Source organism: Bubalus kerabau, chromosome 10 (assembly GCF_029407905.1).
Source record: "Bubalus kerabau isolate K-KA32 ecotype Philippines breed swamp buffalo chromosome 10, PCC_UOA_SB_1v2, whole genome shotgun sequence".
Lineage (NCBI taxonomy): Eukaryota > Metazoa > Chordata > Mammalia > Artiodactyla > Bovidae > Bubalus > Bubalus kerabau.
Window position 1 is genome coordinate 77,107,694 of NC_073633.1, and position 21,904 is coordinate 77,129,597.

Below are 21,904 nucleotides of genomic sequence, written 5' to 3' on the forward strand. Positions count from 1 at the left end.
GAAAATACCCATGGTTGATGGTAGTATGCCAGGATTAGGTAGATTTTAATCTAGTTAAAGATGGTTTGGGGTTCTCTGTAAGTATAAGTGGATCCACTCACACTGCCAAAATCTTGAAGATGTCCAAAATCTTGAAGATGACCAAAATCTTGAGAGCTTTTCCTGGGCTGTCACTGATGGTGAATCTCTCAGTAAAGGGGCTACTTTGACATGGTACTAAAGGCTTTGTAATTTGAGAATAGAGTTCATAGGAATTTACCATGTTTATTAATATTCTTTCCACATTATATTTCTACTTCTCCTTCCAGTCCATTGAGGCCCATTTGTTCATTTATTTAACCATTCAATAAACAGTTTATGAGTATCTAGAATGTGCCAAGCATGTGGATGCCCCCACATAAAGCCCTTCCATCCTTTCCTTGTGGTTCATCCATTATCTCAACACAGATGAAGAATGCCTTTACCTATTTATCTTGTTTCTCTTCTCTTGTTAGCCTGAGGATTTATTGTCAAGTTCCCTTCTTTCCTCTCTTCTTTTCAAAACTGAGATTATCCTCTCTCCCATCCCAATCTAAGAAGTGAGCTGTCTTGTAATATTGAGCAAAGGGCTAGATAGTTATTGTCTACTAGCAGAGGTTCAGAGTCATTGGAGGGTCAGGTAGGAATGTCTTCTCTAACAGTGTTAAGTCAAAAATAATTACAAAACTTCACAGTGACACCATATTTTTGAAAGTTCCATTATCATCTATGTGTTTTTTAATCACACACTTTCTAAAAGGTGAGCAGGGTGAATATGCTTCATTAAACTACTTGTCTGATTAATTTATCTAACAAATATTTAATGCCTATTAGACATTGAGACACAGTTTAGGGCACTAGAAATAAAATGACCAAAATAGATAAAACCCCTGCTTCCATATGGAGTTTACATTCTAGTGAGAGAAGGCAGATAATAAGGACTAAATGAGTAAAAAACTAGTATGTCAGATGGTGATAAATGCTATGGAGAACAACACGGTGAAGGAAACAAGATTGTTGTTAGGCGCAGAGGAAGGGCTATTGCCTTTTTTGTGTAGAATTGTTGGGAAATTATTTATTTAGGCAACATTTGAGCAGAGAACTGAGGAAGTAATGGGGCAAGCTCTTCAGGGATCAGCAAGAACAAAGACCTTAAGCAGGAGCATGCCTCTCATATTTTAAGAACAACAAGGAGGCTAGTCTGGCTGGAGCTGAGTAAATAAAGAGGAGAGAAAGAGATGAATACAGGAGTGGCGGGGTCGGGGGGTGGGGGGCAAACCATGTGAGTCTGAAGAATGGTGTAAGAACTTTGGCTTTTACTTTCAGTGATATGAGGCCACTGGAAAACTTTGAGAGGAGGTGAAACAAGATGCCTTATGTTTTAAAGTGTTAATCACTCAGTCATGTCCGACTCTGTGACCTCATGGACTGTAGCCTGCCATGAAATTCTCCAGGCAAGAATACTGGAGTGGGTAGCCATTCCTTTCTGCAGGTGATCATCCCAACCTAGGGATCAAACCCTGGTCTCCCACACTACAGACAGATTCTTTACTGCCGGAGCCACTAGAGAAGCAAAGGGATCTTTTTTTGGATAATAAATTAAGAATAGAGGATTTGAGGGAAAAGGTGAAAGCAGAGAGACCAGTTAGGTTCCAGAAACTTGGATGAGAGATGTTGATGGTTTGATACAGGACACTATAGTGGAGGTAGTAAAAAGTAATCAAATTGTGGTAGTAGTTAGAAGGTGGGACCCATCTGGATTTGCTGATAGATTGAATTTGAAGTGTAGAAGAACAAAGTAGAGAATAATTCTGAGCAACTGGCCCAAGCAACTGAGGGAAAAGGAGCTGCTATTTGATGAGATAAGGAAGAGTATGGGAGGAATACATTTAGAAGGAAGAATCACAGTCTAATTTTAAGCACAGAAGGTTTGAATAATCTTTTGAACATCTGAGATAGATATGAGTCTGTTTAATAGAGTCACCTAGGTTGAAGATATAAATATGAGAATTGAAAGCAGAAGGATAGTACCAAGCTGAGGACTGGATGAATCACCAAGGGCATGGTGTGGATGGGAAGGTAGGGTAGGTGTGTCACTTGGGTAGGTAGGTCCTGACTTTACTTGCTACTTGTAGGCAAAAAAAAAAAAAACGCACCGTTTGCCGTTTCCTTAGTTAATGATTTTTTTTTTTCCTTAGTGGCACACAAGAAACAAGCTCTTCTTGGTCAGGAATTTTTATCTGCTAATCATCACCCAAAACAGCTTTCCCCACTCTTAAATGCTCCAATTTTATGAATGCCTTGTATTTTACACAAGGATTTAATGATTTCAGTTTCAGAATTTCATAGCATGTGTGGGAAAGGGAATTATTTTGCTTTTTCAGCATTCATATATTTGTTTCCATTCCATCTTTTATGCCAAATAATTCTGTTGGGATCTTGACTATCTACTCTCTACTAAGTAAATCAGATAACAGTATACAAGCCTTCCAACTTATTTGAGTACAGATTTCCTGATAAAAAAAAATCTCTTCATTATTTCAGGTAAACAGTTAAAGCCAGGTCATATTATATTAATAATATTATTAATAATATGACCTGATTTGTTTATTTTCTTCTCAGCTAGTTCTTTTTACTAGTATAACTCATAAGCACCATTTACTTTGTGTATTTCTTTTTTGTATTTTTAAATTTTTTTCTTTTTTAATTTATTTTTTAACTGAAGGATAATTGCTTTATAGAATTTTGTTGTTTTCTGTCAAATTTCAACATGAATCGACCATAGGTATATATATTTCCCCTCCTTTTTGAACCTCCCTCCTATCTCCCTCTCCATCCCACCTCTCTAGGTTGATACAGAGCCCCTGTTAAAGAGTTTCCTGAGCCATATAGCAAATTCCCATTGGCTATCTATTTGTAAGTTTCCATGTTACTCTTTTCATTCATCTCACCCTCTCCTCCCCTCTCCCCATGTCCATAAGTCTATTCTCTATGTCTGTTTGCCCATTGCTGCCCTGTAAATAAGTTCTTCAGTATCATTCTTCTAGATTCCGTATATATGTGTTAGAATACAATATTTATCTTTCTTTTTCTGAGTCACTTCATTCTGTATAATAGGTTCTGTGTTCATCCACCTCATCAGAACGGACTCAAATGTGTTCCTTTTTATGGCTGAGTAGTATTCCATTGTGTATATGTACCACAACTTCTTTATCCATTCATCTGTCAATAGACATCTAGGTTGCTTCCATGTTCTAGCTATTGTAAGTAGTGCTGCAGTGAACAATGGGATACATGTGTCTTTTTCAGTTTTGGTTTCCTCAGGGTATATGCCTAGGAGTGGGATTGCTGAGTCATATGGTGGTTTTATTCCTAATTTTTTAAGGCATCTCCATACTGTCTTCCTTAGTGGCTATATCAGTTTACATTCCCACCAACAGGGCAAGAGTGTCCCCTTTTCTCCACACCCTCTTCAGCATTTATTGTTTGTAGACTTTTTGATGATGGCCATTCTGACTGGTTTGAGGAGATACCTCACTGTAGTTTTGAATTGCATTTCTCTAAAAATGAGCGATGTTGAGCATCTATCTTTTCATGTGTTTGTTAGCCATCTGTATGTCTTCTTTGGAGAAATGTCTGTTTAGGTCTTTTTTCCCACTTTTTGATTAGGTTGTTTGTTTTTCTGGTATTGAGTTGTATGAGCTGCTTGTATATTTTGGAAATTTATCCTTTGTCAGTTGTTTTATTTGCTGTCATTTTCTCCCATTCTGAGCATTGTCTTGCTTATAGTTTCCTTTGCTGTGCAAAAGCTTTTACATTTAATCAGGTCCCACTTGTTTACTTCTGTTTTTATTTCCATTATTCTAGGAGGTGGGTCATGGAAGATCTTGCTTTGATTTAGGTCATTGAGTGTTCTGCCTATGTTTTCCTCTAAGAGTTTTATAGTTTCTGGCCTTACCTGTAGGTCATTAATCCATTTCAAGTTTGTCTTTGTGTATGGTGTTAGGAAGTGTTCTAATATCATTCTTTTACATGTAGCTGTCCAGTTTTCCCAGCACCATTTATTGAAGAGGCTGTCTTTGCCCCATTGTATATTCTTGCCTCCTTTGTCAAAAATAAGGTACCCACAGGTGCATGGGTTTATTTCTGGGCTTTCTATCTGTTTCATTGGTCTATATTTCTGTTTTTGTGCCAGTACCATACTGTCTTGATGACTGTAGCTTTGTAGTATAATCTGAAGTCAAGAAGGTTGATTCCTCCAGCTTCATTCTTCTTTCTCAAGACTTCTTTGGCTATTCAGGGTCTTTTGTATTTCCATATGAATTTTGAAAAATTTTTATGTAGTTCTGTGAAAAATGCCGTTGGTAATTTGATAGGGATCGCATTGAATCTGTAGATTGCATTTGGTAGTATAGTCATTTTCACAATATTGATTCTTCCTACACAGGAACATGGAATATCACTCCCATCTGTTTATGTCATCTTTGATTTCTTTCATCAGTGTCTTAAAATTTTCTGTATTCAGTTGTTTTCTCTCCTTAGGGAAATTTATTCCTAGATATTTAATTCTTTTTGTTGCAGTGGTGAATGGGATTGATTCCTTAATTTCTCTTTCTAATTTTTCATTGTTAGTATATAGAAATGCAAGTGATTTCTGTGTATTGATTTTGTATCCTACAACTTTGCTAATTTCACTGATTAGCTCTACTAATTTTCTGATACTATCTTTAGGGTTTTCTATGGCAATGGCACCCCACTCCGGTACTCTTGCCTGGAAAATCCCATGGATGGAGGAGCCTGGTAGGCTGCAGTCCATGGGGTCACAAGGAGTTGGATATGACTGAGCGACTTCACTTTCACTTTTCACTTTCATGCATTGGAGAAGGAAATGGCAACCCACTCCAGTGTTCTTGCCTGGAGAATCCCAGGGGCAGGGGAGCCTGTTGGGCTGCCATCTATGGGGTCGCACAGAGTCAGACACGACTGAAGCAACTTAGCAGCAGCAGCAGCATGTACAGTATCATGTCATCTGCAAGCAGTGAGAGCTTTACTTCTTCTTTTCTGAACTGGATTCCTTTTATTTCTTTTTCTTCTCTGATTGCTGTAGCTAGGACTTCCAGAACTATGCTGAATAATAGTGGTGAAAGTGTACACCCTTGTCTTGTTCCTGATCTTAGGGGGAATGCTTTCAGTTTTTCACCATTGAGAATAATGTTTGCTGTGGGCTTATCATATATGGCCTTTACTATGTTGAGGTAGGTTTCTTCTATGCAAATTTTTTGAAGAGTTTTAATCATAAATGGGTGCTGAATTTTGTCAAAGGCTTTTTCTGCATCTATTCAGATGGTCATATGGTTTTTATCTTTCAGTTTGTTAATATGGTGTATCACATTGATTGATTTGCATATATTGAAGAATCCTTGCATCCCTGAAATGAACCCAACTTGATCATGGTGTATGAGCTTTTTGATGTGTTGCTGAATTCTGTTTGCTAAGATTTTGTTGAGGATTTTTGCATTTGTGTTTATCACTGATATTGGCCTGTAGTTTTCTTTTTTCATGTCTTTGATTTTGGTATCGGGGTGATGATGGCCTCATAGAATGAGTTTGAAAGTGTTCCTTCCTCTGCAATTTTTTTAAAGAGTTTTTTTTTTTTTTTTTTTTGAAAAATTTTGAGAGTTTTACCTTGTGGCTCAACTGGTAAAGAATCTACCTGCAATGTGGGAGACTTGGATTCGATCCCTGGATTGGGAAGGTCTCCTGAAGAAGGGAAAGGCTACCCACTTCAGTATTCTGGCCTAGAGAATTCCATGGATGTCCATGGGCTCACAAAGAGTTGGACATGATAATAGGTGGTATTAACTTTGGGCTTCCCTTGTGGCTCAGCTAGTAAAGAATCTGCCTGCAGTCTGAGAGATCTGGGTTCGATCCCTGGGTTGGGAAGATCCCCTGGAGAAAGGAAAGGCTACCCACTCCAGTATTCTGGCCTGGAGAATTCCATGGACTGTATCAAAGAGTCAGACACAACTGAGAAACTCTCACTTGAGAAGGATAGGCATTATCTCTTCTCTAAATGTTTGATAGAGTTCTCCTGTGAAGTCATCTCGTACTGGGCTTTTGTGTTTTGGGAGATTTTTGATCACAGGCTTCAATTTCAGTGCTTGTAATTGGGTTGTTCATAATTTCTGTTTCTTCCTGGTTCACTCTTGGAAGATTGAACTTTTCTAAGAATCTGTCCATTTCTTCCAGGTTATCCATTTTATTGCCATATAGTTGTTCATAATAGCCTCTTATAATCCTTTGTACTTATGCATTGTCTGTTGTAACCTCTCCTTTTTCATTTCTAATTTTGTTGATTTGACTCTTCTCTCTTTTTTTCTTGATGAGTCTGGCTAACGGTTTGTCAATTTTATCCTCTCAAAGAACCAGCTTTTAGTCTTATTAATCTTTACTATTGTTTCTTTCAGTTCTTTTTCATTTATTTCTGCTCAGATCTTTATGTTTCTTTCCTTCTACTAATCTTGGGGTTTTTTTTTTTTTCTTCTTCTTTTTCCAGTTGTTTTAGGTGTAAAGTTAGGTTGTCTGTTTGATGTTTTTCTTGATTCTTGAGGTATTGCTATAAACTTTCTTCTTAGAACTGCTTTTGCTGCAACCCATAGGTTTTGACCTGCCTCTTGAGAAATCTGTATGCAGGTCAGGAAGCAAAAGTTAGAACTGGACATTGAACAACAGACAGGTTCCAAATCGGGAAAGGAGTACGTCAAGGCTGTGTATTGTCACCCTGCTTATTTAACTTATATGCAGAAGACATCAGGAGAAATGCTGGGCTGGATGAAGCACAAGCTGGAATCAAGATCGCCGGGAGAAATATCAATCACCTCAGATATGCAGATGACACCATCCTTATGGCAGAAAGTGAAGAAGAACTAAAGAGCCTCTTGATGAAAGTGATAGAGGAGAGTAAAAATGTAGGCCTGAAACTCAACATTCAGAAAACTAAGATCATGGCATCTGGTCCCATTACTTCATGACAAATAGATGGGGAAACAGTGGAAACAGTGACAGACTTTATTTTGGGGGCTCAAAAATCATTTCAGATGGTGACTGAAGCCATGAAATTAAAATACGTTTGCTCCTTGGAAGAAAAGTTGTGATCAACCTAGCCAGCATATTAAAAAGCAGAGATATTACTTTGCCAACAAAGGTCCATCTAGTCAAACTATGGTTTTTCCAGTAGTCATGTATGGATGTGAGAATTGGACTATAAAGAGCTGAGTGCTGAAGAATTGATGGTTTTGAACTGTGGTGTTAGAGAAGACTCTTGAGAGTCCCTTGGGCAGCAAGGAGATCAAACCAGTCCATCCTAAAGGAAATCAGTCCTAAAAATTCACTGGAAGGACTGATACTGAAGCTGAAACTCCAATACTTTGGCCACCTGATGCAAAGAACTGACTTACTAGAAAAGACCCTGATGCTGGGAAAGATTGAAGGTGGGAGGAGAAGGGAACGACAGAGGCTGAGACGGTTGATTGGCATCACTGACCCAATGGACATGAGTTTGAGTAAACTCCGGGAGTTGGTGATGAACAGGGAGACCTGGCGTGATGCAGTCCATGGGGTCAGAAAGAGTTGGACATGACTGAGTGACTGAACTGAACTGAACTGATAGGTTTTGAATTGTTGTCTTTTCATTGTCATTTGTTTCTAGAAATTCTTTGATTTCCCTTTTGATTTCTTCAGTAACCTGTTGGTTATTTAGAAACGTGTTGTTTAATCTCCATGTGTTTGTGTTTCTTATAGTTTTTTTCTTGTAATTGACTCTAGTCTCATAGCATTGTGGTCAGAGAAGATGCTTGATATGATTTCAGTTTTCTTTAATTTACTGAGGTTTGATTTGTGACCCAAGATGTGGTCTATCCTGGAGAATGTTCCATGTGCACTTGAGAAGAAGGTGTACTCTTCTGCATTTGGATGGAATGTCCTGAAGATATCAGTGAGATCCATTTCATGTAATGTATCATTTAAGACTTGTGTTTCCTTATTAATATTCTGTTTTGATGATCTTTCCATTGGTGTGGAGTGGGATGGTAAAGTCTCCTACTATTATTGTGTTATTGTCAATTTCTCCTTTATGTCTGTTAGTGTTTGTCTTATGTACTGAGGTACTCCTATGTTGGGTGCATAGATATTTACAATTATGTCTTCCTCTTGGATTGATTCCTTATCATTATGTAGTGTCCTCCCTTACCTCTTGTAATCTTCTTTATTTTAGGGTCTATTTGTCTGACATGAGGATTGCTACTCCAGCTTTCTTTTGCTTCCCATATGCATGGAATATATTTTTCTATCCTCTCACTTTCAGTCTATATGTGTCTTTAGGTCTGAAGTGGATTTCTTGTAGACCGCATATATTTAGGTCTTGTTTTGTATTCATTCAGCCAGTCTGTGTCTTTTGTTTGGAACATTTAGCTTATTTACATTTAAAGTAATTATTGATATATATGTTCCTATTGCCATTTTCTTAATTATTTGGGGTTGATTTTGTAGATATTTTTTCTTCTCTTATATTTCTTGACTATAAAATCCCTTTAATATGTGTTGTAAAGCTGGTTTGGTGGTACTGAATTCTCTTTAACTTTTGTTTGTCTGAAAAGCTTTGTATTTCTCCATCAATTTTGAATGAGATCCTTCCTAGGTATAGTAATCTGGGCTGTAGATTTTTCGCTTTCAGTACTTTAAATATATCCTGCCATTCCCTTCTGGCCTGCAGAGTTTCTGCTGAAAGATCAGCTGTTAAGCATATGGGGTTTCCCTTGTATGTTACCGGTTGCTTTTCCCTTGCTGCTTTTAATATTCTTTCTTTGTGTTTAGTCTTTGTTAGTTTGATTAGTATGTGTCTTGGCATTTTTCTCCTTGGGTTTATCCTGTATGGTAATCTTTGTGCCTCTTGGACTTGATTGACTATTTCCTTTTCCATGTTGGGGAAATTTTCAACTATAATCTCTTAAAAAATGTTCTCATACCCTTTCTTTTTTTCTTCTTCTGGGACCCCTATAATTAGAATGTTGGTATGTTTATATTGTCCCAGAGATCTCTGAGACTGTCCTCAGTTCTTTTCATTCTTCTTACTTTTTTTTCTTCAGAAGTTATTTCCACCATTTAATCTTCCAGCTCAGTGATTCATTCTTCTGCTTCAGATATTCTGCTATTGATTCCTTCTAGGGTATTTTTAATTTCAGTAATTGTGTTGTCTCTGTTTGTTTATTCTTTAATTCTTCTAGGTCTTTGTTAATTTATTCTTGCATTTTCTCCATTCTGTTTTCAAGGTTTTTAATCATCTTTACTATCATTATTCTGAGTTCTTTTTCAGGTAGTTTGCCTACTTCCTCTTCATTTATTTGGACTTCTGTGTTTCTAGTTTGTTCCTTCATTTGTGTAGTTTTTCTCTGCCTTTTCATTATTTTTTTTAACTTATTGTGTTTGAGGTCTCCTTTTTGCAGGCTTCAAGGTTGAATTCTTTCTTCCTTTTGGTTTCTGCCCTCCTAAGGTTGGTCCAGTGGTTTGTGTAAGCTTCATATAGGGTGAGATTTGTGCTGAGTTTTTGTTTGTTTGTTTGTTTCTCCTCTGATGGGCAAGGCTGACTGAGGTGGTAATCCTGTCTGCTGATGATTCAGTTCAGTTCAGTTCAGTTCAGCTGCTTAATCATGTCTGATTCTTTGTGACCCCATGGACTGCAGCACGCCAGGCTTCCCTGTCCATCACCAACTCCTGGAGCTTACTCAAACTCATGTCCATCAGGTCAGTGATCCCATCCAACCATTTCATCCTGTCAGCCCCTTCTCCTTCTGCCTTCAGTCTTTCCCAGCATTAGGGTCTTTTCTAGTGAGTCAGTTCTTTGCATCAGGTAGCCAAAGTATTGAAGTTTCAGCTTCAGCATCAGTCCTTCCAATGAGTATTCAGGACTGATTTCCTTTAGGATGGACTGGTTGGATCTCCTTGGTGCCCAAGGGACTCTCAAGAGTCTTCTCCAACACCACAGTTCAAAAGCATCAATTCTTCGGTGCTCAGCTTTCTTCACGGTCCAACTCTTATAACTGTACATGACTACTGGTAAAATGCTGATGATTGCATTTGTATTTTTGTTTTGTTTGTTGTTTAGACGAGGTGTCCTGCACAGGGTGCTAACTGGTGGTTGGGTGATGCCAGGTCTTGTATTCAAGTGGTTTCCTTTGTGTGAGTTCTCACTATTTGATACTCCCTAGTCGTCTAGTCAAGGCTATGGTTTTTCCTGTGGTCATGTTTGGATGTGAGAGTTGGACTGTGAAGAACGCTGAGTGCCGAAGAATTGATGCTTTTGAACTGTGGTGTTGGAGATGCCTCTTGAGAGTCCCTTGGACTGCAAGGAGATCCAACCAGTCTGTTCTGAAGAAGATTAGCCCTGGGATTTCTTTGGAAGGAATGATGCTGAAGCTGAAACTCCAGTACTTTGGCCACCTGATGCGAAGAGTTGACTCATTGGAAAAGACTCTGATGCTGGGAGGGATTGGGGGCAGGAGGAGAAGGGGACGACAGAGGATGAGATGGCTGGATGGCATCACTGACTCGATGGACGTGAGTCTGAGTGAACTCCAGGAGTTGATGATGGACAAGGAGGCCTGGTGTGCTGTGATTCATGGGGTTGCAAAGAGTTGGACACGACTGAGCGACTGAACTGAACTGAACTGAACTGATGGTTAGTTCCACTAGCAAAGTAATGCTCAAAATTCTCCAAGCCAGGCTTCAACAGTATGTGAACTATGAACTTCCAGATTCAAGCTGGATTTGGAAAAGTCAGAGGAACCAGAAATCAAATTGCCAACATCTGTTGGATCATCAAAAAAGCGAGAGAGTTCCAGAAAAACATCTACTACTGCTTTATTGACTATGCCAAAGCCTTTGACTGTGTGGATCACAACAAACTGTGGAAAATTCTGGACATGGAACAATAGAGGGAAAGGAGTACGTCAAGGCTGTATATTGTCACCCTGCTTATTTAACTTATGTCCAGAGTACATCATGAGAAATGCTGGACTGGATGAAGCACAAGCTGGAATCAAGATTGCCAGGAGAAATATCAATAGCGTCAGATATGTAGATGGCACCACACTTATGGCAGAAAGTGAAGAAGAACTAAAGAGCCTCTTGATGAAAGTGAAAGAGGAGAGTGAAAAAGTTGGCTTAAAATTCAACATTCAGAAGACTCAGATCATGGCATCTGGTCCCATCACTTCATGGCAAATAGATGGGGAAACACTGGAAATTGTGACAGACTATTTTTGGGAACTCCAAAATCACTGCAGATGGTGACTGCAGCCATGAAATTAAATGATGCTTGCTCCTTGGAAGAAAAGTCATGACTAACCTAGACAGCATTTAAAATCAGAGACATTACTTTGGCAACAAAGGTCCATCTCGTCAAAGCTTTGGTATTTCCAGTAGTCATGTATGGATATGAGAGTTGGACTATAAGGAAAGCTAAGTGCTGAAGAATTGATGCTTTTGAAATGTGGTGTTAGAGAAGACTCTTGAGAGTCCCTTGGACCGCAAGGATATCCAACCAGTCCATCCTAAAGGAAATCAGTCCTGAATATTCATTGGAAGGACTGATGCTTAAGCTGAAACTCCAATACTTTCGCCACCTGATGTGAAGAGCTGACTCATTTGAAAAGACCCTGATGCTGGGAAAGATTGAAGGCAGGAGGAGAAGGGGACGACAGAGGATGAGATGGTTGGATGTCATCACCGACTCAATGGATATGAGTTTGAGTAAACTCCAGGAGTTGGTGATGGACAGGGAAGCCTGGCCTGCTGTAGTCCATGGGGTCACAAAGAGTTGGACACAACTGAGTGACTGAACTGAACTGACCTGAGGGTTAGTTTTCTGGTAGTCTAGGATCTTGGAGTCAGTGCTCCCACTCCAAAGGCTCAGGGCTTGATCTATATCCTCCCACTAAACTGTAAATCCCGTGCAGTACTGGGAACATGTCTGGTTCACCACTATGATGTCTTTAGAATCCACCACACCCATATCAAGAAATCCAAACAGGAAGAAGCTCAAGGTCAAGGAAACTCCCAGGTGCCATGGAAAGAACAGGAGTTTCTGAGGCAGGCTGGCCACTGTTCTTTTAAGAACCTGAAGTGCTTTCCAAGATTTCTTGAGCCTCCACTTTCCAGTCCGTAAAATGGGGAGAGCTAGTTGTGCGTGCAAAGCTCCTGGTGCCTGGTGTATTTCTTAATGGTGGATTTAATCAGTTTATCATGATAAGCATTAATAACTACATGACCCATTGATATTAAGAAATTCAAGATAACTGAATTAGATTGACAGTTTAGTAACTTGCTTAATCTAAAACAAATTCATCTAGAGCATCATTTTACAAACTTGTAAAAAAAAACACGAAATGCTATTTCTTAAACATGATTTTAAAAAATGAATGTTACCTTTGCTTTTATTATCTTAAATTTATTTTTTCAATTAATCAAATAGGAATAATACATTAGTTTTAGTAGTACTGCTGCATTACCTAAATGATATTTGTAAATTGAGTTCTATCTATATTCTCTTTATGTTGGCATCCTGAAAGTAAATGTAAATATGCCCCACACTTAAAATATTACCCACAGAGAAAATCTTTGAGATTTTTATATTTTGCTTATTAAATTTGAGTAGAGAATTCTGTATAACCATTATCATTTCAACTAATAATATTAGTAACTGAGCATGTAAAACTTTAAATTTTTATATAAACACACCACACTCATATAATACCACTAATAATTACCTATAATGTTTTGTTTCAGCTAACCTTCTGGGTTTTTTCTCACTTTTAGACCACAGCAATGAAAAAAATAATGTATTACAATATGCGTATAAAAACTGTTCAGAGGCATCTTAATGAAGATCTTGAAAAACTGAATGATCGAAAATGTAAATTACAGAAGTTGCCAGAAGAACGAATAAAATTATTCAACTTTTTGAAAAAGAATGTAAGATAATATCGTAAAATTTCAATAGCCATGTCTTAATAAAACTGGCAGATGGCATTATCTTTTAAATTTTATATATATGTATAGAATTATACGTATACATTAGTACCAAGTTTCAAGTAAGTTTGCCCTGAAAATGTTTTGATTCTAGGTACTTAACTTGGCTTCATTCTGTGCTTAGAAGTCTGCAATTTAAAAAGCGTATAGGCTTATTAATTTACAGAATTTTAAAAATACTGGGTAATTCAATATAATTCACTGAGTTATAGAGATCTGTGAGACTTATTTCACTGCATTTTTATTAGATACCAGCAGGCTGTGCTCAAAATTCATTTTTTGTCTAAAGAGCTAAAATATTCCTTCACTAACACTATTAAGGTATACAATGTGGTGGGAACTTTATAACAAGCTATACTTTAGTAGTTATATGTTCCTTTTTTATTTAGAATAAATTGAATTTCCTTTACTAAAAGTGGACTCTGAAAAATGAAGAATTACCTCAAAACAGAATTTTGTATGTATCAGAATTTATTGTATTTAAAAAGTATAGGAAAATAATGCTTTATTTAAGCAATAGTGTTAAGAAAATAGTCACAATACTTGGGAGTAGGAGAATTGAGTCCTTACTTTATACTTGACCAAAAGCTAATATAATGGGGAAAAATAATTAAATGTAAAAATAAAATCATAAAAAGGCAGAGAATATATAGATTAATATATTTGATTGATCTCAGTCTGCCAAATAAGAAAAATACTATAAACTCTAGAAAAACACTATAAATCATGAAGAACAGAATTAAGATTAGATTTTAAAAAGTGCTTTTGTACTAAATAGCATCATTAATGAAAATAAATAATAAATGACAATCTGAAAAATTTTGTTTAGGATAAAGGTACTCATAAACAAAACAAAAAGGAAATATCCAGATAGAAAAATTGAACAAATTCCATGAACTTTCATTTTACAATAGAAGAAATAAAAACTGACTAATAAACATCTGAAAGAAGACCTCAGTTTGACTGTTAATTTCTGGGTATGAAATAAGACAACAAGCAACCATTTTCACCTATAAATTTGTCATAGCCTGCCTGGTGAAGATGCATGTGTGCATGCTCAGTCGCTTCTGACTGTTTGCAACCCCATGGACTGTAGCCCACTAGGCTCCTCTGTCCATGGGATTTTTTCAGGCAAGAATACTGGAATGGATAGTCATTTCCTACTCCAGGGGATCTTCACAACCCAGGGATTGAACTCGAGCCTTCTGCATCTCCTGCATTGGCAGGCAGATTCTTTACTTCTGAGCCACCTGGGAAGCCCACCTGGTGAAGATGGGTGTGACACTATTACGCCACTGATGAGAGTGTAATTGGGTCATATATATTACTAACAGTCTAAAAATGCTCATAGCCTTTGACCCAGTAAATCTACTACTAGATTTGGATAAATACTTATATATAAGAATATTCATCACTGTGCTATTAATAATAATAAAAACTGGAAACTACCTCAATGTTTAAATTTAAAAAGATAGGAAGAATTATTCATTCTTAAGATAGAATGGTATGTAGCCATTAAAAACCAAGTTTTTAAATACATTAATACTCTTTCTGAAATGAACAAGTTTAAATTCAATTATAGTCAAAAAATATTCTTAAAGTTAAAACATTAACATAATTTAAATTATTTATTTGAATAAGAAATCACAGGAGAACCAGTATATGGAAATCACTCTTTATCTGCCATTTTCATGTGCAAATGGATATATTAATATGTGAAAAATAATAGCTATAGGTTATATAAACTACAGACAATTTTATAAAATATGCTTACTTGGTTGTTTAACAACTATATATAGCCATTACAGAGAAGGGAGTAGGGAAACTTAACAAATTAGTCTATTTGTATACACCTGTCTGTGTACAGTACAATTTATCTTGAAATCCATCCTACAAGACTGGGGTTAGGGTAAGGCAAGTGAGGCACTCACTCTGGGCTCAAAATTTAAGGGAAGGTTCAAAACCTCCATAATAAAGATAAATCTTATACTTTAATGTAATACATTTTAAAAATACCAATGAATGCAAAAAAGTTCTTTATGAACAAAAAAAATCCCAAATATCAAGTTATGCTGATAACTATTTTGCAGAGTCATATAGGAGACTGAGGCAAAGAGAAAAATGTGCACGCTATACCCATGCTTTTATGTATTTTTATGTTAATTTTTCCCAGAATACCAAAATAGTTGAAAAATTGACAAGTAGGAGTGATAAAAGTCACATTATTTCTAGTTTAGGTATTTTCTTTGTATCAAAACCAGCGGAGCTAACTCATCAATAATATTTTAAAATTTACTTCTTTGCTTTTCTCATTTTCAATTGAGAGGACTGCTATGTTTGAAGTAGTTAATATTGTCTTTCATTTGGGCAAGAGAAACTGGGTGACTGAACTTGAACTAAAGTTATAATCATGTGTTTGCCATGGTTTTATGAAGTTTGACTTATTTATATCTAGGTTTCTACTTTACTAATTTAAGTTAACTAAATATTTAATAGATTCCACTAAATGATTTTGCTCTCTGGCACATTGATTTCAACAGTTGGAACGGGAACTGACTGAACTCAAAGGATCTGGGAAAGGACACAATGATAGATCCAATAACAATAAAGTAACTGAGCTTGAAAAATCAAAAATCTGTGAAACTGTCACAGAAGAACCAAGTCTTCAACAGAAGATAGTGATCAAACTAAATGCCTTGAATGAAAGGGTAACATTCTGGAACAAAAAACTAGATGAGTATGTTTAATGAATTATCTACTTGTTCAAATTTGAAACATGAAGAAAAAGAAAGTTCTAGGTCATTAGTTGAGCCCAATTCTCTCCTTCAGGAATGGAAAGAATTACAGTATGAAGTACAACATAAAATGTGTTTCCAGCCCAGTTCTTAGGAGAGATGGGCATCTCTGGTTCAAAGCTAAATTTAGTTTTTTACACAGGCAATACTTTACTAGAAACAGTGCATTTCCTTTGAGTGGCTTCTTGTCACACCATTACTCTCGTATCTGCAAACTAAAAACATTAGTTTTTTTTAACATTAGCTGCTACTGGTGCAGAAACTCACAACAGATGAGACTGGGCAAAGCACATACAAAAGTTGTCTGGAAATATGTAGAAACAAATTCAGGTTGAGTATCAACTAGAAACAGAAATCAAGAAGACTTAGTAAGTACTGTGAGTTTCCTTTTACTTAAGAGGGCCCTAAGTGGATAAGTTAGTTTGCCCTATAATAATACTAACAAAATAATAACATACTTACTGAGTTCTTCCTCAGTGCCAAATTCTTTTCTAAGAGCTTTACATATATTTTGCATATAATCCTCAAAAAGGCCTATTCAGGTATAAGTAATGTCAATAATGTTATTTTCTGAGAAATTGCAGTAGAAAAATGTTGTGATTTGTCTAAAATCTGAGAATCATAAATGGTAAAGCCAGGAGTCTTCTAACGTTCACTTGTTCTGAGGTTAACAAAATTTGAGGTGATTATAATTGCCAAAAATAGAATGTCTTTTACTTGGTTTAACTGTTAACATCAGGCTTTCTTTATCCACTGATGAAAGCCTTATATTTTGACATCAACTTAGAAGAAGCTATCATGAATTTTAGTGTTGTGATTTTTAGATAATTTTAACGTTTGTTTTTTTTCTTAAATAGAATTGAAGCAATTTATCGTATTGAAGTAAAACGAAAGAAGAAAAGTCATAGTTTCTTAATCCCATTTTTGTTAATTGAATTGGAGACAGTGGGAAATATCCACTTTGAAGAAGGCACTCGATCTGATGACTGGTAAATCTTTTGAAATTTAGTTATAGCTTTAAAACTAATCTTAAGTGCTTAGGATCATAGACCAAAATATCAACTTATAAAAATCTTAAAATGTCCCATTTCAACACACTTTCCATATAGAGTATTCATCAACTGAAAATTGGCAGTTACTTACTTTACACCTATATATTTATCTGTTTACACAATTGCCATGAGCTAACTTGAAAACATCCTAATAGTAATTCTTTACTTTTTACTCAATTTCCCTTAGCCCAAGAGCAGAATATAATTTAGAAAAGTTATGGTCAAGCATTTATTTTATGTCTATACTGTTTATTTCTGGACTGAATATAGCCCTGGTTTCTGACTACTGGGTGAGAATCTAGAGCAGAAAAGGAATGGCAAGGCAGGATTGGCAGCAGCAGGTTGTAAACACTGGAGGATCCTGCATAGTGTATTTCCTGCGAGTCCACAGAGTCAAACTAGTTGTCTAGAACTAGCTAGTCAGGGTGCACATAGACTTTATGCGTTTTAAAATAAGGCAGATACTTAAAAACTAGGAATTCAGGTGAAAAGTCCATCTGGACAAAAACAGAATAGCCCCCCCAAAACAGAAGCCAGAAGCAGGCATCTACACTTAAGAATCAAGGCCTACTGGTAGAACAAGAAAGTGGTTGTGTTGCTTCAGCTATAGAGTGTGTGTATGTGTGTGTGTGCGCACGCACTCAGTCGGGTCCAACTCTTTGCAACCCCATGGACTGTAGTCCACCAGGTTTCTCGGTCCATGGCATTTCCCAGGCAAAAATACTGGAGTGGGTTGCCATTTCCTACTCCATGGGATTTTCCCAACCCTGGGATTGAAACTGTGTCTCCTGCTGAGTCACTGGGGAAGCCCAACTAGAGGGTACAACCCTCAAAAATGATCCTAAAAAAGAGCCTTGGCACAAAAATGTCATAATTACTACTTTCACATTTCTGCAGTCATTTTCTCAAAATCAAGAAGCCTATGAATGAGCTGAAGATTTCCCTCGAACTCTAGAAGCATACTGCAAACTTGGATTGTGGAGAGAAACCAGGAAATGTTTAAAGCTACAGAATAGCTTTTTAAAATATTTTTTAAATATTTTTTAAAATTTTTAATTTAAAATTTTAATTTAATTTAATTTAATTTTATTATTATTTAATTTATATATAATTATATATTAATATATAAAATTTAATTTAAAATTTTAAAAAAATATTAAAAAATATTTTTTAAAATACTCGGTATTTCACCCCCGAGGATGGTTTTACTCACAGTCAGTGTTGAAACAAACACCTATTTTTGTGGACTAAAATGCAAAACTTCAGTAACTTTTAGAAAGAAACTTGTGAAAGTATCTGCCTGCAATGCAGGAGCTGCAGGGAGACACGGGTTCGATCCCTGGGTAGGAAAGATCCCCTTGAAAAAAGGCACGGCAACCTACTCCAGTATTCTTGCCTGGAGAATTTCATGGACAGAGGAGCCTGGCAGGCTACAGTCCATGGCTTTGCCGAGTTGGACACGACTGAAGTGATAGCACTGCAGCAAGCATGCACGCACTTGAAGCCAAGCCCCCTGATTCTGTTAGATGAGGCTCTAACTCACTTCTGTGAATAAAAGCTACTGAAGGTTCCTGGGGAACTTTGGTGGAAAAGTATAAGGCACTCTGCCCAAGGGAAAAGGAGTATTTTAAAATATTTTGTTTTGTATCAGTACACCCACTTGCCCAGTGATTATCACTGTTTGTTTAACCACATAATTTGTTTTTTATGTACAAACATAAAAGGTGGGCTTCCCTGGTGGCTCAGATGGTAAAGAATCTGCCTACAATGCAGGAGACCTGGGTTGGATGCCTGGGTAGGGGAAGAGCCCCTGGAGAAGGGAAGGCAACCCACACCAGTATTCTTTCCTGGAGAACCCCATGGACAGAGGAGCCTGACGGGCTACAGTGCTTGGGTCACAAAGAGTCGGACAAGATTGAGCAACTATCACTTTCACTTTTCATATAAAAAATGCCTTTTCATATAAAAGTTACTCACCCCACTTTCCATGTAAACAAGTGGAGGCCTTGATTTTTCAAGTGTAGGAATTGAATGGTATCTCTTGCAGGATGTATGCATCATTCTTCAGTCATTCATTTATATTCACTCAACCTACATGAGTTGTTTTTTCATTATTTCTTTCTTTTTAACTTACCACAAAGTAAGCTCTTTACAAAACAAGTAGATTAGCTTTTACAAAAATATGTAAAAGCAAGATAACTAAAAAGCCATTTAGGTAACTGTGTCAACCCTATAGTAATTTAGATAGCTTTGGTGGATTTTTAATAAGCATTAATAATTTTTACTTGGTTTTAATAAGACTAACCTGGATCCATTTTAAGGAGACCATCAGATACATGTTGGCAGAATTTTAAGGACTGTTGGTTACTTTTACCATACTACAAGCTTGATGAATACCTTAGCCCTGATCTTTTACGTATATTAAGAACCAACTGTTCAAATGCTTTAAATTACTCTGTGTGGCACATAGCTAGTTACTTTATTTAAACACTGATTGTTAGTAATATTTTTAGAGCCAATGATTTACTATTTAAATAAAAAGTACTGGAATAGAGCTAGAACTATAAATATGAAGTTTATATAAATATCTGTATATTTATATAAACTATAAATATAAATATAAACTAGAAAATATAAAGTTTTATACCAAAAAAACCTTTGTTTATAGTACAAGAGCATTGCAGATTTCTAATTGTGTATCGCTGCATATTTCTTAGCTTCATTTCTTTTATAAAATTAAAGGGCTTTATTTTTCAGTTTAAAAAAGTCCCAACTTTACAGAGACTTGCCTGTTGAGTACACTGTTGCCACTATAGCATTTTCATTACAGATCATATTATTTACCTATACATTGCCAATTTAGTTATCTATTGACATCAGACAACATTTATCAAATGGGGACTCCAAAGCATCAAAGATACTGTCCTTGTAGTTGAGAAGCTTTTAACCTAGTTATAGATACAGGGCATTTACAATGTAAAGAAATCACTTCTAAGTACCATAGAACAAAATATGTGACTGTGAGCTCCCTGGGGACAGATAGAACATGCCTTATAAATCTAGTATAGGAGTAGCTGAATTCATAATTCAATCAATAACTACTAATTGAAGTCTCCATATCAATTTATAGATACTTAACAGGTTCACTTTTGTCTATAAAATAACTTAGTAATTAATCTTATTTATAAACATTTCATGCTGCCCTGTTTTAGGCAGCTACAGAAACTTAGACTTTTTGCTTTATACTGTTTTATATTTGTTTTTGATATGGTGTAAGTCAGCAAGTTAACAGTATTTATTAAATGCTTGTTTAGGATTTTGAAGCTCATTTTAATGTATTTTATTAAGCTCCATTTAAAATCATATGCATTCTACATATGCTAGACGAGTACATCATTTGTATATTAATGAACATTTTTTTAAATTTTATTTTATTTTTAAACTTTACATAATTGTATTAGTTTTGCCAAATATCAAAATGAATCCACCACAGGTACACATGTGTTCCCCATCCTGAACCCTCCTCCCTCCTCCCTCCCCATACCATCCCTCTGGGTCATCCCAGTGCACTAGCCCCAAGCATCCAGTATCATGCATCGAACCTGGACTGGCAACTCGTTTCATACATGATATTTTACATGTTTCAATGCCAGTTGTAGGCATCTCTCTGTGTAACTGAATACCTTAGTTTATGTGCATATCACCACTATGGATGCTCACACATTCAGGTCTCATTGAATGAGTGAGGGCACCAAGTGAAATGAGGGGCCTTCACTCTCCTAACCTCTGCAGATTTTGATGCTTTTTAGCAATTCCTTTCTTATAACCTCACCTCTCTAGTTATTTTTTGTACTTAGACACTTCCTACTTTTCTTTTTACACTCTCCCTTGATAATTTCTTCTGCACCTGCACTGTTAGAATTACTTAATTTTTTCTCCTTTATACCAGTGCTGAATCTAGCCCAATGTCCAACTGGCAAGGCAAACTCAACACATTTAAAAGGGAACTCAGCCAGAAAGTAATAAAATAATAAGTGGGGTTAGAATCAGAAAACCTAGGTTCACACTCTATCTGCATAGTCTTAAAGCAGTTATTTAATCCATCTGAACGTTACCTGTAAAATAAGAAAAGTGAAAGTCTATCACAAAAGGCAACCGCTAGGATTAGACAAGTTAATGTAAAAATCTTTAGTCCTTAATCTTTGTGCTTTTGTTTTCCTCATCCTGCCTACAAATCATCCTTTTCCTCTGACTCCTCCATTCCTGTTTGTAGTACTGCCATTGTCTTAGTCGTGGAGGCACAATAAACACTGAAGCCATTCTTGACTCTATTCTCTTCCTCAATATTCATATCTAATCAGTCTAAACAAGACCCTCAGCTTCTCTCCATAATGCCTCTTGAATTCATTCTCTCCTTTATAACAAAATCACCTGCCCTCACAACCTTCCTCTTAGACTATTGCAGTATTCTAGCCTGGCGAATTTCATGGACAGAGGAGCCTGGCAGGCTGCAGCCCATGAAATCACAACGAGTCGGACACAGCTGAGTAATTAACACTTTCACTTCAGACTATTGCAGCATCTAGTACAGTGTCTGTCTGTAGTGGGCACTCAGCGTTTACCAGCCAGTCAGTAAAGACACCTAGTTTCCCATATGCTCCCTTCCTACGCCAACCACTCTGTTAAAAATAACAAAAGCCTCTTGTACCAACTTGTTATCTTCCAAATTACATTCTAACTCTTCACTGACATTCAGTGTCCTTCACTGTATTGTCTCCAAATTACCTTAAAACTTTTTCAAACTGCTTCAGAGTCAGCTAAACTATGCCTGCCTCACTGCTTTTGGAGTATACCTGGTATACCATCACATAGGTGGTTTTCTTTGTTTTGCTTCCTTCCCCCAGAATGCCTTACATCCCCAGCCCTTTGTGAGGGATTTTCTTTTCAATCCCATCA

At 36.6% G+C, this 21,904-nt stretch overlaps 1 protein-coding gene across 1 annotated transcript in view; it reads left to right on the plus strand.

The window, feature by feature from the left end:
* Positions 1–21,904, plus strand: part of LRRC9 (leucine rich repeat containing 9) — a 123,089-nt gene that overhangs the window by 18,673 nt on the left and 82,512 nt on the right. Inside the window, exons 8-10 of the mRNA XM_055538237.1 lie at positions 12,889–13,044; positions 15,642–15,838; positions 16,754–16,885. Of these exons, the coding sequence (XP_055394212.1) occupies positions 12,889–13,044; positions 15,642–15,838; positions 16,754–16,885 (485 nt within the window). The remainder of the gene's footprint in view (positions 1–12,888; positions 13,045–15,641; positions 15,839–16,753; positions 16,886–21,904) is intronic.